The sequence below is a fragment of the Oncorhynchus nerka genome, linkage group LG24 (genome assembly GCF_034236695.1).
Source record: "Oncorhynchus nerka isolate Pitt River linkage group LG24, Oner_Uvic_2.0, whole genome shotgun sequence".
NCBI lineage: Eukaryota > Metazoa > Chordata > Actinopteri > Salmoniformes > Salmonidae > Oncorhynchus > Oncorhynchus nerka.
Genome location: NC_088419.1, coordinates 79,426,330 through 79,444,430, shown reverse-complemented (window position 1 = coordinate 79,444,430; position 18,101 = coordinate 79,426,330). Strand labels below are relative to the sequence as shown.

The 18,101-nt window shown below is 49.5% G+C and overlaps 1 protein-coding gene across 1 annotated transcript in view; it reads left to right on the top strand.

The window, feature by feature from the left end:
* Nucleotides 1-18,101, top strand: part of adcyap1r1b (adenylate cyclase activating polypeptide 1b (pituitary) receptor type I) — a 117,615-nt gene that overhangs the window by 56,115 nt on the left and 43,399 nt on the right. The window contains exons 7-11 of the mRNA XM_065009187.1: nt 1,007-1,139; nt 2,038-2,191; nt 2,299-2,359; nt 2,633-2,702; nt 2,874-2,965. Coding sequence (XP_064865259.1) covers nt 1,007-1,139; nt 2,038-2,191; nt 2,299-2,359; nt 2,633-2,702; nt 2,874-2,965 — 510 coding nt within the window. The remainder of the gene's footprint in view (nt 1-1,006; nt 1,140-2,037; nt 2,192-2,298; nt 2,360-2,632; nt 2,703-2,873; nt 2,966-18,101) is intronic.

Genomic DNA, 18,101 nt, shown 5'->3' with positions numbered 1-18,101 from the left:
GCCTGTAATCCATGGCTTCTAGTTGGGGTATGTACGTACAGTCACTGTGGGGATGACATCATTGATGCACTTTTTGATGAAGCCAGTGACTGTTGTGGTGCACTCCTAAATGCCATCAGAAGAATCCCGGAACATATTTGAGTCTGTGCTAGCAAAACAGTCCTGTAGCTTAGCATTTGCTGAGTCACTGGTGCTTCCTGCTTTAAATTTAGCTTGTAAGCAGGAATCAGGAGGATAGAATTATGGTCAGATTTGCCAAATGGAGGGCGAGGGAGAGCTTTGTACGTATCTGTGTGTGGAGTAAAGGTGGTCAATAGTTTTTTGGTAAAACTTATTTAATTTCCCCGCATTAAAGTCCTCAGCCACTAGGAGCACCACCTGGATGAGCCTTTTCCTGTTTGCTTATGGCGGTATACGGCTCATTGAGTGTGGTCTTAGTGCCAGCATCGGTCTGTGGTGGTATGTAGATAGATGAAAACTCTCTAGGTAGCTAGTGTGGTCTACAGCTTATCGTGAGATACTCTACCTCAGGTGAGCAAAACCTTGAGACTTCCTTAGATATTGTGCACCAGCTGTTGTTTACAAGTATACATAGACCGCCACCCCTTGTCTTACCAGAGGCAGCTGTTCTATCTTGCAGATGCAGTGTAAACCCGCCAGCTGTATGTTATTCATGTCGTCGTTCAGCCACGACTCAGTGAAACATAAGATATTACAGTTTTTAATTTCCCATTGGTAGTTTAATCTTGCTCGTAGGTCATCGATTTTTTTCTAATTATTTTACATACAGCAGGACTAGATGGCTTGTAAGATTATTATTATTATTATGTACATTAATAACAGAATATAGAACATATCAGATAATATAAGACAAGATAATATAAAAGTCAAGACATGGTGCTTTAGTGTAACAGACTATACAGTAGGTGGGATTGCTTGTTTAGAGATTGGTTGACCCAGGTTTTGTGGATGTTGTTGTCTGAGCTGTGATTGGCTGTGTTCACAGGAAGCTGCATTGCACCAGGAACTTCATCCACATGAACCTGTTTGTGTCATTCATTCTGAGAGCCATCTCTGTCTTCATCAAGGACGGGGTTCTGTACGCAGAGGAGGACAGCAACCACTGCTTCTTACACACTGTGAGTAGGCATACCACACACACACTGTTAGTTAGTGATGGGGAACTAAGCTTTCGGAAGCATTGAGCATTTCTAGCCTATTGTGTCGAAAATCGGTTAATTACTCGAGGCTTTGATCAACATATCGTACACTTCTGGCACCTACTGGTCAAAAGAATTTAGAGCAGCCAAATTATTATAGATGACGTCGCATATGCCATAGCACGTGCGCAGGGTAGCCTTTTTGCCTTCTACCGAAACCAATACCAAACCAATCAGGTGGTTGTTCGACAAAACAAAGCTTTGGCCGCCATTGCTCACATGCTCCTACTGCTTCAAAGTAAACTGCTTAGTGATTTCAACACCTGCCTCGGAGCGCCGGTATCAAAAGTAACGTTACTACCGTTAGTCACACACAAACAAAGACATACTGTACACACACTCACACACATCCTGAACCAACTGTCTTTCCCTCTCTCTCTCTGTCTGTCTGTCTCTCTTTCGCTCTCCCTCTGTCTGTCTCTCACTCTCTCCCTGTCTGTCTGCTCTCTCCCTGTCTGTCTGTCTCTCCCTCCATCCCTCCCTCCCTCCCTCCCTCCCTCCCTCCCTCCATCCCTCCATCCCTCCCTCCCTCTGTCTGTCTGTCTGTCTGTCTGTCTGTCTGTCTGTCTGTCTGTCTGTCTTTCGCTCTCCATCTGTCTGTCTCTCACTCTCTCTCTGTCTGTCTCTCTCTCCCTCTGTCTGTCTGTCTGTCTCTCTTTCGCTCTCCCTCTGTCTGTCTCTCACTCTCTGTCTGTCTGTCTGTCTGTCTGTCTGTCTGTCTGTCTGTCTGTCTGTCTGTCTGTCTGTCTGTCTGTCTGTCTGTCTGTCTGTCTGTCTGTCTGTCTGTCTCTCTCTCTCTCTCTCTCTCTCTCTGTAGGTGGAGTGTAAGGTGGTGATGGTGTTCTTTCACTACTGTGTCCTATCTAACTACTTCTGGCTGTTCATTGAGGGCCTGTACCTCTTCACTCTGTTAGTAGAGACATTCTTCCCTGAGAGAAGATACTTCTACTGGTATACCATCATTGGCTGGGGTGAGACAACAATCATCATGTACTGTTTACCTAATCAAACTGAATTCATCAAGTGAAAGTGAAAGTGTGTGTGTATGTGTTTATGTGCGTGTTTTTTGTGTATTCAGGGACCCCCACTATATGTGTGGTGATATGGGCAGTACTCAGGCTGCACTTTGATGACATAGGGTGAGTTACCACTACCATCACACTCAATTGACTATATTATGAAGGTAATGATGACAATAGTAAATGTACATGATTCTTTAATATTTCTGTATTTGAACCTTTCCCCGCCCTCCCTCTCTATCTCCCTCCCTTCTTCCCTATTGCTCTCCCTTTCTCCATCCATCCATCCCTCCCTCCTCCCTCCTTACCTCCCTCATTCCCTCTCGCCTTCACTCTTTCCCTCCCTCCCTCTTCCCTCCCTCCCCCTCTCTCTCCCTCCCTCTCTGTCTCCAGGTGTTGGGATATGAATGATAATGCTGGTATCTGGTGGGTGATTAAGGGACCTGTGCTGGCCTCTATCATGGTGAGGCACTAATCAATTATCAATTCAATCACTTATTGATGACTATAAATGTTGATAAATTTCAATATTTAAAAATAACTAATTCAGTCAAATTAATAGCTGTTCAATACCTAAGACAGATGAGTGAATATAGGTATTTGTCCTGTAAATACACATCTTCTTTTTCTACAGATCAACTTTGTCCTCTTCATCGGCATCATAATCATCCTTGTCCAGAAACTGCAGTCACCAGACATCGGTGGGAACGAATCCAGTATTTACCTGTAAGTCACAAGAAGTATGCTTGTGTGTGAAATTGTATCTACTATAGTAGTGGCTCTTTCAATTGTTCATCATGTCATATGTTTTTGGCTATTCTATATACCAGTTGGTTCTGTATGTTGGTCCTCTATTGATGATGTCATGAGTATATTATCAAATCAAATCACATTTCATTGGTCAAATACACATGGTTAGCAGATGTGCTTGTGCATCTAGTTCCGACAGTGCAGTAATATCTAACAGGTAATCTAAAAATGCCCCAACAATGACCTAATACACACAAATCTAAAGGGGTGAATGAGTATATGTACATGTAAGTATATGGATGAGCGATGGCGAAGCGGCAAAGGCAAGGTGCAATAGATGGTAGAAAATACAGTTTATACATATGATAGGGGTGGACCAGAGTACACAACCTCCACTGGGAAATGTTCCGGATTGGCTCTGAGAATAGTATTGACATACAATATACACTCATCAGGAAGAGCATAGAGAATGTTGTTCCCACTGTGATGATTAGAATTTATACAAACCAAAAACCGTGGATAGATGGCAGCATTCACGTAAAACTGAAAGCACAAACCATTGTATTCAAGGTGACTGGGAACATGGATGTGAACAAACAGACCAGCTATGACCTCCATAAGGCAATAAAAGGGGCAAAACTACTGTACAGGGACAAAGTGGAGTCACAATTCAACGACTCAGACATGTATGTGGCGTGGACTCCAGACAATCATGGATTATAAAGGGAAAGCCTGCCATGTATCAAATAAAATGTCACATGCGCCGAATACAACAGGTGTAGAAGACCTTACTGTGAAATGCTTAGTTACAAATCCTTAACCAACAATGCAGTTCAAGAAAGTTAATATAATATTTACTAAATAAACTAAAGTTAAAAAATGTAAATGACACAATAAAAATAACAATAAGGAGGATTTATACAGGGGGTATATAGACACTGATGCCCAGCTCCCAGATAAGTTGAACACCTTTTACGCCCACTTCAAGGAAAACAACATGGAGCCACTGACGCGGACCCACGATGCTCATGAGGACTGTGCGCTCTCGTTCTCCATGGCTGACATGAGTCATTTAAGCATGTTGTATATAGACTCCCCCCCTTTTTTTTCTTTTTTTTTCTACTGTGTTATTGACTTGTTAATTGTTTACGCCATGTGTAACTCTGTGTTGTCTGTTCACACTGCTATGCTTTATCTTGGCCAGGTCGCAGTTGCAAATGAGAACTTGTTCTCAACTAGCCTACCTGGTTAAATAAAGGTGAAATAAAAAAAAAATGTTAACTCTCACAAGGCTACCAGCCCAGACGACATCCAAAGATGCGTCCTCAGAGCATGTGCAGACCAGTTGGCTGGAGTTTTTTTTTCCGGATATATTCAATCTCTCCATATCCTAGCCTTTTATCCTAACCATTGTTCCTGAACTCAAGAAAGTGAAAGTAACTGAACTAAATGACTATCGCCACGTAGCACTCACTTCTGTAATCATTAAGTGCTTTGATAGATAGGCTAGTTAAGGACCATATCACCTCAATCTTACCCGACACCCTAGACACACTACAATTTGCATACCATCCCAACAAATCCAAGGATGACACAATCGCCATTGCACTGCACACTGCCCTATCCCACCTGGACAAGATAAATAACTATGTAAGAATGATTTTTATTGACAATAGTTCAGCCTTCTACACCATAGTGCCATCCAAGCTTATCACTAAGCTCAGGGCCACGGGTCTGAACCCCTCCCTATGCAACTGGGCCCTGGACTTCCTGACTGGCCGACCCCAAGTGGTGAAGGTAGGCAACAACACCTCTGCCAAGCTAATATTCAACAGAGGGGCCCCACAGGGGTGCGTTCTCAGACCCCTCCTGTACTCTGTTCACCCATGACTGCGTGGCCACACACATCAAACTCAATCATCAAGTTTCCTGATGACACAACAGAGATAGGCCTAATTTTATTTTTTTCACCTTTATTTAACCAGGTAAGCTAGTTGAGGACAAGTTCTCATTTACAATTGCAACCTTGCCAAGATAAAGCAAAGCAGTGCGACAGAAACAACAACACAGAGTTACAAATAGAATAAACAAGCGTACAGTCAATAACACAATGGAAAAAAATGAAGTCTATATACAGTGTGTGCAGATGGCATGAGGAGGTATGGTAATAAAAAGGCCATAGTAGCAAAGTAATTACAATTTAGCAGATTAACACTGGAGTGATAGATGAGAAGATGATGGTGTGTAAGTAGTGATACTGGTGTGCAAAAGAGCAGCAAAGTAAATATAAACAATATGGGGATGAGGTAGGTAGATTGGGTGGGCTATTTACAGATGGGCTATGTACAGCTGCAACGATCGGTTAGCTGCTCTGATAGCTGATGCTTAAAGTTAGTGAGGGAAATGTAACCCTCCAGCTTCAGCAATTTTTGCAATTCGTTCCAGTCACTGGCAGCAGAGAACTCTAAGGAAAGGCGGCCAAAGTAGGTGTTGGCTTTGGGGATGACCAGTGAGATATATCTGCTGGAGCGCGTGCTACGGGTGGGTGTTGTTACCGTGACCAGTGAGCTGAGATAAGGCACAGCTTTACCCAGCATAGACTTATAGATGTCCTGGAGCCAGTGGGTCTGGCGACAAATATGTAGCGAGGGCCAGCCGACTAGAGCATACAGGTCGCAGTAGTGGGTGGTATAAGGCGCTTTGGTAACAAAACGGATGGCACTGTGATAGACTACATCCAATTTGCTGAGTAGAGTATTGGAAGCTATTTTGTAGATGACATCGTCAAAGTCGAGGATTGGTAGGATAGTCAGTTTTACTAGGGTAAGTTTGGCGGAGTGAGTGAAGGAGGCTTTGTTGCGAAATAGAAAGCCGATTCTACATTTGATTTTGGATTGGAGATGTTTGATATGAGTCTGGAAGGAGAGTTTACAATCTAGCCAGACACCTAGGTATTGGTAGTTGTCCACGTATTCTAGGTCAGAATCGTCCAGAGTAGTGATGCCAGTCGGGCGGGCGGGTGTGGGCAGCGAACGGTTGAAAAACAAGCATTTGGTTTTACTAGCATTTAAGAGCAGTTGGAGGCCACAGAAGGAGTGTTGTATGGCATTGAAGCTCGTTTGGAGGTTAGTTAACACAGTGTACAAAGAAGGGCCAGATGTATACAGAATGGTGTCGTCTGCGTAGAGGTGTATCAGGGAATCACCCGCAGCAAGAACGACATTGTTGATATATACAGAGAAAAGAGTCGGCCCGAGAATTGAACCCTGTGGTACCCCAATAGAGACTGCCAGAGGTCTGGACAACAGGCCCTCTGATTTGACACACTGAACTCTGTCTGCGAAGTAGTTGGTGAACCAGGCGAGGCAGTCATTTGAGAAACCAAGGCTATTGAGTCTGTCGATAAGAATACAGTGATTGACAGAGTCGAGAGCCTTGGCCAGGTCGATGAAGACGGCTGCACAGTACTGTCTTTTATCGATGGCGGTTATGATATTGTTTAGTACCTTGAGCATGGCTGAGGTGCACCCATGATCAGCTCGGAAACCGGATTGCACAGCGGAGATGGTATGGTGGGATTCGAAATGGTCAGTGATCTGTTTATCTGCTTTCAAAGACTTTAGAAAGGCAGGGCAGGATGGATATACGTCTGTAACAGTTTGGGTCTAGAGTGTCACCCCCTTTTGAAGAGGGGGGTGACTGCGGCAGCTTTCCAATCTTTAGTGATGAGGGGTGGTCGTTTGACCGTGGACCAATAGCGGATGCAGGCAATGAGGCAGTGATCGCTGAGATCCTGATTGAAAACAGCAGAGGTGTATTTGGAGGGCAAGTTGGTCAGGATAATATCTATGAGGGTGCCCATATTTACGGATTTAGGGTTGTACCTGGTGGTTTCCTTGATTATTTGTGTGAGATTGAGGGAATCAAGCTTAGATTGTTGGACTGCTGGGGTGTTAAGCATATCCCAGTTTAGGTCACCTAACAGAACGAACTCTGAAGATAGATGTGGGGCAATCAATTCACATATGGTGTCCAGGGCACAGCTGGCAGCTGAGGGGGATCTATAACAGGCGGCAACAGTGAGAGACTTATTTATGGAGAGATTATTTTTTTTAAATTAGAATTTTGAACTGTGTGGGCATAGACCTGGAAAGTCTGACAGAACTTTGCAAGCTTTCTCTGCAGTAGATTGCAACTCCTCCCCCTTTGGCAGTTCTATCTTGATGGAAAATGTTGTAGTTGGGTATGGAAATCTCAGAATTTTTGGTGGCCTTCCTAAGCCAGGATTCAGACATGTCAAGGACATCAGGGTTGGCGGAGTGTGCTAAAGCAGTGAGTAAAACAAACTTAGGGAGGAGGCTTCTGATATTAACATGCATGAAACCTAGGCTTTTTCGATTACAGTAGTCAACAAATGAGAGTGCCTGGGGACACGCATGGCCTGGGTTATCCTCCACATCACTGTAGGCTAACAAAACTGGTTGTCTAGTGCGTTTTGGACAGAGAATAAAAGGAGCAGATTTCTGGGCGTGGTAGAATAGATTCAGGGCATAATGTGCAGACAGGGGTATGGTGGGGTGCGTGTACATTGGATGTAAGCCCAGGCACTGAGTGATGATAAGAGAGGTTGCATCTCTGGACACGCTGGTTATACTGGGTGAGGTCTCCGCATGTGTGGGAGGTGGGACAAATGAGGTATCTAAGGCATGTACCGTGGGACTAGGGGCTCCGCAGTAAACTAAAACAATGATAATTATCCTAAACAACAGTATACAAGGCATATTGACATTTGAGAGACATAAATCAAGGCATAAAGCATTCACAGGTGTTGATTTGGAGAGCTAGCTAAGACAACAACGGGTAAGACAACAACAGCTAATCAGCTAAGACAACAACAACAGGTAAAATGGCGATGAATGGGCAGAGAGGGTCGGTTAGCTACACACAGGGCCTGAGTTCGGGGCTAGGGCCAACAGATACCATGATAAATTAACAGTCCAGCAGGCATCGGCTATGTAGCCAAGTGATCATAGGGTCCAGTGTACAGCAATAGTTGGAACAGGGAAGCCGCGGGGTAGTCGTTGCTACGCTAGCACGCGGGAGACACAGCGTTTAAAGTTAGCAGGCCGGGGTAAGTAGAAGCGTCTGCTCCAACGTCTGGCAAAGGCCGGTTGAAGGCACAGCTGATGGAATTACGTCTGAGGTTCCAGTCGTGGTGGTACGGCGAGGTGCCGTGTCGACGAAGGGACTGGGCCAGATGAAGAAAGGGTGTTGTAGTTGTGGTAATTTTGTTTGCTAGCTGGGAGATGCGCCTGGCTCAGGGCTAGCTTCGGGGCTGGGTCACTCAGTGGCAGCTACCTAGCTGTGATGATTAATGGTCCAGGGTTTACGGCAGGTATTATCCAGGCTAAAAAACGGCTGGTGCCTGAGCAGAGGGTAAAGGCCACTAGCAGTGGCTAACAATGACTAAATAGCTAGTAGCTAATTAGGTGGCAATCTTCTGATGAGTTTTGGCTAAAAGGTCTAAAAAAAATAGCGGATCCGTGTCACATTGAGTGAGGCAGGTTACCGGAAGAAGAGATTGAAAAATAAATTGGAATATATACAATATATACAAAAAAGACGAGAAATACAAAAAGTAAGCGAGAGGACGACAAACCACGTCTGCACTGCTACACCATCTTGGAAGAAGGATTACCAACATTGATGAGACAGCCTACAAGGAGGAGGTGTGAGCCCTGGTGGAGTGGTGCCAGGAAAATAACCTTTTCCTCAATGTCAACAAAACAAAGGAGCTGATCATGGACTACAGGAGACAGCAGAGAGAGCACGCCCCCGTCCACATCGACGGGACAACATTGGAGAGGGTCAAAAGCTTCAAGTTCCTCTGCATGCACATCAAGGACAACCTGAAATAGTCCCTTCACACAGACAGCATGGTGAAGAAGGCGCAACAGCGCAGCTCTCATGTGGGCAGCAAGTACGAGACAGCACAGCTCTCATATGGGCAGCAAGTACGAGACAGCACAGCTAACATATGGGCAGCAAGTACGAGACAGCACAGCTCTCATATGGGCAGCAAGTAAGAAACAGCGCAGCTCTCATATGGGCAGCAAGTACGAGACAGCTAAGCTCTCATGTGGGCAGCAAGTACGAGACAGCTAAGCTCTCATATGGGCAGCAAGTACGAGACAGCTAAGCTCTCATATGGGCAGCAAGTACGAGACAGTTAAGCTCTCATATGGGCAGCAAGTACGAGACAGCACAGCTCTCATATGGGCAGCAAGTAAGAAACAGCGCAGCTCTCATATGGGCAGCAAGTACGAGACAGCTAAGCTCTCATGTGGGCAGCAAGTACGAGACAGCTAAGCTCTCATATGGGCAGCAAGTACGAGACAGCTAAGCTCTCATATGGGCAGCAAGTACGAGACAGCTAAGCTCTCATATGGGCAGCAAGTACGAGACAGCGAAGCTCTCATTTGGGCAGCAAGTACGAGACAGCGCAGATCTCATATTGGCAGCAAGTACGAGACAGCGCAGCTCTCATGTGGGCAGCAAGTGCGAGACAGTGCAGCTCTCATATGGGCAGCAAGTACGAGACAGCGCAGCTCTCACATGGGCAGCAAGTACGAGACAGCACAGCGCTCATATGGACAGCAACTACGAGACAGCGCAGCTCTCATATGGACAGCAACTACGAGACAGCGCAGCTCTCATGTGGGCAGCATGTACGAAACAGCGCAGCGCTCATATGGACAGCAACTACGAGACAGCGCAGCTCTCTTATGGGCAGCAAGTACAAGACAGTGCAGCTCTCATATGGGCAGCAAGTACGAGACAGCGCAGCTCTCATATGGGCAGCAAGTACAAGACAGTGCAGCTCTCATGTGGGCAGCAAATACGAGACAGCGCAGCTCTCATGTGGGCAGCAAGTACGAGACAGTGCAGCTCTCATATGGGCAGCAAGTACGAGACAGCGCAGCTCTCATATGGGCAGCAAGTACGAGACAGTGCAGCTCTCATGTGGGCAGCAAATACGAGACAGCGCAGCTCTCATGTGGGCAGCATGTACGAGACAGCCCAGCTCTCATATGGGCAGCAAGTACGAGACAGCGCAGCTCTCATATGGGCAGCAAGTACAAGACAGCGTAGCTCTCATTTGGGCAGCAAGTACGAGACAGCGCAGATCTCATATTGGCAGCAAGTACGAGACAGCGCAGCTCTCATGTGGGCAGCAAGTGCGAGACAGTGCAGCTCTCATATGGGCAGCAAGTACGAGACAGCGCAGCTCTCACATGGGCAGCAAGTACGAGACAGCACAGCGCTCATATGGACAGCAACTACGAGACAGCGCAGCTCTCATATGGACAGCAACTACGAGACAGCGCAGCTCTCATGTGGGCAGCATGTACGAAACAGCGCAGCGCTCATATGGACAGCAACTACGAGACAGCGCAGCTCTCTTATGGGCAGCAAGTACAAGACAGTGCAGCTCTCATATGGGCAGCAAGTACGAGACAGCGCAGCTCTCATATGGGCAGCAAGTACAAGACAGTGCAGCTCTCATGTGGGCAGCAAATACGAGACAGCGCAGCTCTCATGTGGGCAGCAAGTACGAGACAGTGCAGCTCTCATATGGGCAGCAAGTACGAGACAGCGCAGCTCTCATATGGGCAGCAAGTACGAGACAGTGCAGCTCTCATGTGGGCAGCAAATACGAGACAGCGCAGCTCTCATGTGGGCAGCATGTACGAGACAGCCCAGCTCTCATATGGGCAGCAAGTACGAGACAGCGCAGCTCTCATATGGGCAGCAAGTACAAGACAGCGTAGCTCTCATGTGGGCAGCAAGTATGAGACAGCACAGCTCTCATATTGGCAGCAAGTACGAGACAGCACAGCTCTCATACGGGCAGCAAGTAAGAAACAGCGCAGCTCTCATATGGGCAGCAAGTACGAGACAGCTAAGCTCTCATGTGGGCAGCAAGTACGAGACAGCTAAGCTCTCATATGGGCAGCAAGTACGAGACAGCTAAGCTCTCATATGGGCAGCAAGTACGAGACAGCTAAGCTCTCATATGGGCAGCAAGTACGAGACAGCGAAGCTCTCATTTGGGCAGCAAGTACGAGACAGCGCAGATCTCATATTGGCAGCAAGTACGAGACAGCGCAGCTCTCATGTGGGCAGCAAGTACGAGACAGCACAGCTCTCATATGGATAGCAACTACGAGACAGCGCAGCTCTCATGTGGGCAGCATGTACGAAACAGCGCAGCGCTCATATGGACAGCAACTACGAGACAGCGCAGCTCTCATATGGGCAGCAAGTACGAGACAGCGCAGCTCTCATGTGGGTAGCAAGTACAAGACAGTGCAGCTCTCATATGGGCAGCAAGTACGAGACAGCGCAGCTCTCATATGGGCAGCAAGTACAAGACAGTGCAGCTCTCATGTGGGCAGCAAATACGAGACAGCGCAGCTCTCATGTGGGTAGCAAGTACAAGACAGTGCAGCTCTCATATGGGCAGCAAGTACGAGACAGCGCAGCTCTCATATGGGCAGCAAGTACAAGACAGTGCAGCTCTCATGTGGGCAGCAAATACGAGACAGCGCAGCTCTCATGTGGGCAGCATGTACGAGACAGCCCAGCTCTCATATGGGCAGCAAGTACGAGACAGCGCAGCTCTCATGTGGGCAGCAAGTACGAGACAGCGCAGCGCTCATATGGGCAGCAAGTACAAGACAGCGCAGCTCTCATGTGGGCAGCAAGTACGAGACAGCACAGCGCTCATATGGACAGCAACTACGAGACAGCGCAGCTCTCATGTGGGCAGCAAGTACGAGACAGCGCAGCTCTCATATGGGCAGCAAGTACAAGACAGCGCAGCTCTCACATGGGCAGCAAGTACGAGACAGCACAGCGCTCATATGGACAGCAACTACGAGACAGCACAGCGCTCATATGGACAGCAACTACGAGACAGCGCAGCTCTCATATGGACAGCAACTACGAGACAGCGCAGCTCTCATGTGGGCAGCATGTACGAAACAGCGCAGCGCTCATATGGACAGCAACTACGAGACAGCGCAGCTCTCATATGGGCAGCAAGTACAAGACAGTGCAGCTCTCATATGGGCAGCAAGTACGAGACAGCGCAGCTCTCATATGGGCAGCAAGTACAAGACAGTGCAGCTCTCATGTGGGCAGCAAATACGAGAAAGCGCAGCTCTCATGTGGGCAGCATGTACGAGACAGCCCAGCTCTCATATGGGCAGCAAGTACGAGACAGCGCAGCTCTCATGTGGGCAGCAAGTACGAGACAGCGCAGCTCTCATATGGGCAGCAAGTACAAGACAGCGCAGCTCTCATGTGGGCAGCAAGTACGAGACAGCACAGCGCTCATATGGACAGCAACTACGAGACAGCGCAGCTCTCATGTGGGCAGCAAGTACGAGACAGCGCAGCTCTCATATGGGCAGCAAGTACAAGACAGCGCAGCTCTCACATGGGCAGCAAGTACGAGACAGCACAGCGCTCATATGGACAGCAACTACGAGACAGCACAGCGCTCATATGGACAGCAACTACGAGACAGCGCAGCTCTCATATGGACAGCAACTACGAGACAGCGCAGCTCTCATGTGGGCAGCATGTACGAAACAGCGCAGCGCTCATATGGACAGCAACTACGAGACAGCGCAGCTCTCATATGGGCAGCAAGTACAAGACAGTGCAGCTCTCATATGGGCAGCAAGTACGAGACAGCGCAGCTCTCATATGGGCAGCAAGTACAAGACAGTGCAGCTCTCATGTGGGCAGTAAATACGAGACAGCGCAGCTCTCATGTGGGTAGCAAGTACAAGACAGTGCAGCTCTCATATGGGCAGCAAGTACGAGACAGCGCAGCTCTCATATGGGCAGCAAGTACGAGACAGTGCAGCTCTCATGTGGGCAGCAAATACGAGACGGCGCAGCTCTGATGTGGGCAGCATGTACGAGACAGCCCAGCTCTCATATGGGCAGCAAGTACGAGACAGCGCAGCTCTCATATGGGCAGCAAGTACAAGACAGCGTAGCTCTCATGTGGGCAGCAAGTATGAGACAGCACAGCTCTCATATTGGCAGCAAGTACGAGACAGCACAGCTCTCATACGGGCAGCAAGTAAGAAACAGCGCAGCTCTCATATGGGCAGCAAGTACGAGACAGCTAAGCTCTCATGTGGGCAGCAAGTACGAGACAGCTAAGCTCTCATATGGGCAGCAAGTACGAGACAGCTAAGCTCTCATATGGGCAGCAAGTACGAGACAGCTAAGCTCTCATATGGGCAGCAAGTACGAGACAGCTAAGCTCTCATTTGGGCAGCAAGTACGAGACAGCGCAGATCTCATATTGGCAGCAAGTACGAGACAGCGCAGCTCTCATGTGGGCAGCAAGTACGAGACAGCACAGCGCTCATGTGGACAGCAACTACGAGACAGCGCAGCTCTCATATGGGCAGCAAGTACGAGACAGCGCAGCTCTCATGTGGGTAGCAAGTACAAGACAGTGCAGCTCTCATATGGGCAGCAAGTACGAGACAGCGCAGCTCTCATATGGGCAGCAAGTACAAGACAGTGCAGCTCTCATGTGGGCAGCAAATACGAGACAGCGCAGCTCTCATGTGGGTAGCAAGTACAAGACAGTGCAGCTCTCATATGGGCAGCAAGTACGAGACAGCGCAGCTCTCATGTGTGCAGCAAGTACGAGACAGCGCAGCTCTCATATGGGCAGCAAGTACAAGACAGCGCAGCTCTCATGTGGGCAGCAAGTACGAGACAGCACAGCTCTCATATTTGCAGCAAGTAGAGACAGCACAGCTCTCATATGGGCAGCAAGTACGAGACAGCGCAGCTCTCATGTGGGCAGCAAGTACGAGACAGCGCAGCTCTCATGTGGGCAGCAAGTACGAGACAGCACAGCTCTCATGTGGGCAGCAAGTACGAGACAGCACAGCTCTCATATGGGCAGCAAGTACGAGACAGCACAGATCTCATATGGGCAGCAAGTACGAGACAGCGCAGCTCTCATATGGGCAGCAAGTACAAGACAGTGCAGCTCTCATGTGGGCAGCAAATACGAGACAGCGCAGCTCTCATGTGGGTAGCAAGTACAAGACAGTGCAGCTCTCATATGGGCAGCAAGTACGAGACAGCGCAGCTCTCATGTGGGCAGCAAGTACAAGACAGTGCAGCTCTCATGTGGGCAGCAAATACGAGACAGCGCAGCTCTCATGTGGGCAGCAAGTACGAGACAGCACAGCTCTCATATTTGCAGCAAGTAGAGACAGCACAGCTCTCATATGGGCAGCAAGTACGAGACAGCGCAGCTCTCATGTGGGCAGCAAGTACGAGACAGCGCAGCTCTCATGTGGGCAGCAAGTACGAGACAGCACAGCTCTCATGTGGGCAGCAAGTACGAGACAGCACAGCTCTCATATGGGCAGCAAGTACGAGACAGCACAGATCTCATATGGGCAGCAAGTACGAGACAGCGCAGCTCTCATATGGGCAGCAAGTAAAAGACAGTGCAGCTCTCATGTGGGCAGCAAATACGAGACAGCGCAGCTCTCGTGTGGGTAGCAAGTACAAGACAGTGCAGCTCTCATATGGGCAGCAAGTACGAGACAGCGCAGCTCTCATGTGGGCAGCAAGTACAAGACAGTGCAGCTCTCATGTGGGCAGCAAATACGAGACAGCGCAGCTCTCATGTGGGCAGCATGTACGAGACAGCGCAGCTCTCATATGGGCAGCAAGCACGAGACAGCGCAGCTCTCATATGGGCAGCAAGTACAAGACAGCGCAGCTCTCATGTGGGCAGCAAGTACGAGACAGCACAGCTCTCATATGGGCAGCAAGTACAAGACAGTGCAGCTCTCATGTGGGCAGCAAATACGAGACAGCGCAGCTCTCATGTGGGCAGCATGTACGAGACAGCCCAGCTCTCATATGGGCAGCAAGTACGAGACAGCGCAGCTCTCATGTGTGCAGCAAGACGAGACAGCGCAGCTCTCATATGGGCAGCAAGTACAAGACAGCGCAGCTCTCATGTGGGCAGCAAGTACGAGACAGCACAGCTCTCATATTTGCAGCAAGTAGAGACAGCACAGCTCTCATATGGGCTGCAAGTACGAGACAGCGCAGCTCTCATGTGGGCAGCAAGTACGAGACAGCGCAGCTCTCATGTGGGCAGCAAGTACGAGACAGCACAGCTCTCATGTGGGCAGCAAGTACGAGACAGCACAGCTCTCATATGGGCAGCAAGTACGAGACAGCACAGATCTCATATGGGCAGCAAGTACGAGACAGCGCAGCTCTCATATGGGCAGCAAGTACAAGACAGTGCAGCTCTCATGTGGGCAGCAAATACGAGACAGTGCAGCTCTCATGTGGGTAGCAAGTACAAGACAGTGCAGCTCTCATATGGGCAGCAAGTACGAGACAGCGCAGCTCTCATGTGGGCAGCAAGTACAAGACAGTGCAGCTCTCATGTGGGCAGCAAATACGAGACAGCGCAGCTCTCATGTGGGCAGCAAGTACGAGACAGCACAGCTCTCATATTTGCAGCAAGTAGAGACAGCACAGCTCTCATATGGGCAGCAAGTACGAGACAGCGCAGCTCTCATGTGGGCAGCAAGTACGAGACAGCGCAGCTCTCATGTGGGCAGCAAGTACGAGACAGCACAGCTCTCATGTGGGCAGCAAGTACGAGACAGCACAGCTCTCATATGGGCAGCAAGTACGAGACAGCACAGATCTCATATGGGCAGCAAGTACGAGACAGCGCAGCTCTCATATGGGCAGCAAGTACAAGACAGTGCAGCTCTCATGTGGGCAGCAAATACGAGACAGCGCAGCTCTCATGTGGGTAGCAAGTACAAGACAGTGCAGCTCTCATATGGGCAGCAAGTACGAGACAGCGCAGCTCTCATGTGGGCAGCAAGTACAAGACAGTGCAGCTCTCATGTGGGCAGCAAATACGAGACATCGCAGCTCTCATGTGGGCAGCAAGTACGAGACAGCGCAGCTCTCATATGGGCAGCAAGTACAAGACAGCGCAGCTCTCATGTGGGCAGCAAGTACGAGACAACGCAGCTCTCATGTGGGCAGCAAGTACGAGACAGTGCAGCTCTCATGTGGGCAGCAAATACGAGACAGCGCAGCTCTCATGTGGGCAGCATGTACGAGACAGCCCAGCTCTCATATGGGCAGCAAGTACGAGACAGCGCAGCTCTCATGTGGGCAGCAAGTACAAGACAGTGCAGCTCTCATGTGGGCAGCAAACGAGACAGCGCAGCTCTCATGTGGGCAGCAAGTACGAGACAGCGCAGCTCTCATATGGGCAGCAAGTACAAGACAGCGCAGCTCTCATGTGGGCAGCAAGTACGAGACAGCACAGCTCTCATATGGGCAACAAGTACGAGACAGCACAGCTCTCATATGGGCAGCAAGTACGAGACAGCACAGATCCTCATATGGGCAGCAAGCACGAGACAGCGCAGCTCTCATATGGGCAGCAAGTACAAGACAGTGCAGCTCTCATGTGGGCAGCAAATACGAGACAGCGCAGCTCTCATGTGGGTAGCAAGTACAAGACAGTGCAGCTCTCATATGGGCAGCAAGTACGAGACAGCGCAGCTCTCATGTGGGCAGCAAGTACAAGACAGTGCAGCTCTCATGTAGGCAGCAAATACGAGACAGCGCAGCTCTCATGTGGGCAGCAAGTACGAGACAGCACAGCTCTCATATGGGCAGCAAGTACGAGACAGCACAGCTCTCATGTGGGCAGCAAGTACGAGACAGCACAGATCTCATATGGGCAGCAGCACGAGACAGCGCAGCTCCAACATGGGCAGCAAGTACGAGACAGCGCAGCTCTCATATGGACAGCAACTACGAGACAGCGCAGCTCTCATGTGGGCAGCATGTACGAAACAGCGCAGCGCTCATATGGACAGCAACTACGAGACAGCGCAGCTCTCATATGGGCAGCAAGTATGAGACAGCGCAGCTCTCATGTGGGTAGCAAGTACAAGACAGTGCAGCTCTCATATGGGCAGCAAGTACGAGACAGCGCAGCTCTCATATGGGCAGCAAGTACAAGACAGTGCAGCTCTCATGTGGGCAGCAAATACGAGACAGAGCAGCTCTCATGTGGGTAGCAAGCTCTCATGTGGGCAGCAAGTACGAGAAGGCGCAGCTCTCATATGGGCAGCAAGTACAAGACAGTGCAGCTCTCATGTGGGCAGCAACACGAGACAGCGCAGCTCTCATGTGGGCAGCATGTACGAGACAGCCCAGCTCTCATATGGGCAGCAAGTACGAGACAGCGCAGCTCTCATGTGGGCAGCAAGCACGAGACAGCGCAGCTCTCATGTGGGCAGCAAGTACGAGACAGTGCAGCCTCATGTGGGCAGCAACACGAGACAGCGCAGCTCTCATGTGGGCAGCATGTACGAGACAGCCCAGCCTCATATGGGCAGCAAGCACGAGACAGCAGCTCTCATGTGGGCAGCAAGTACAAGACAGTGCAGCCTCATGTGGGCAGCAAATACGAGACAGCGCAGCCTCATGTGGGCAGCATGTACGAGACAGCCCAGCATATGGGCAGCAAGACGAGACAGCGCAGCATGCAGCAAGCACGAGACAGCGCAGCTCCCATATGGGCAGCAAGTACAAGACAGCCGCAGCTCTCATGTGGGCAGCAAGTACAAGACAGCACAGCTCTCATATGGGCAACAAGTACGAGACAGCACAGCTCTCATATGGGCAGCAAGTACGAGACAGCACAGATCCCATATGGGCAGCAAGCACGAGACAGCGCAGCTCTCATATGGGCAGCAAGTACAAGACAGTGCAGCTCTCATGTGGGCAGCAAATACGAGACAGCGCAGCTCTCATGTGGGTAGCAAGTACAAGACAGTGCAGCTCTCATATGGGCAGCAAGTACGAGACAGCGCAGCTCTCATGTGGGCAGCAAGTACAAGACAGTGCAGCTCTCATGTGGGCAGCAAATACGAGACAGTGCAGCTCTCATGTGGGCAGCATGTACGAGACAGCCCAGCTCTCATATGGG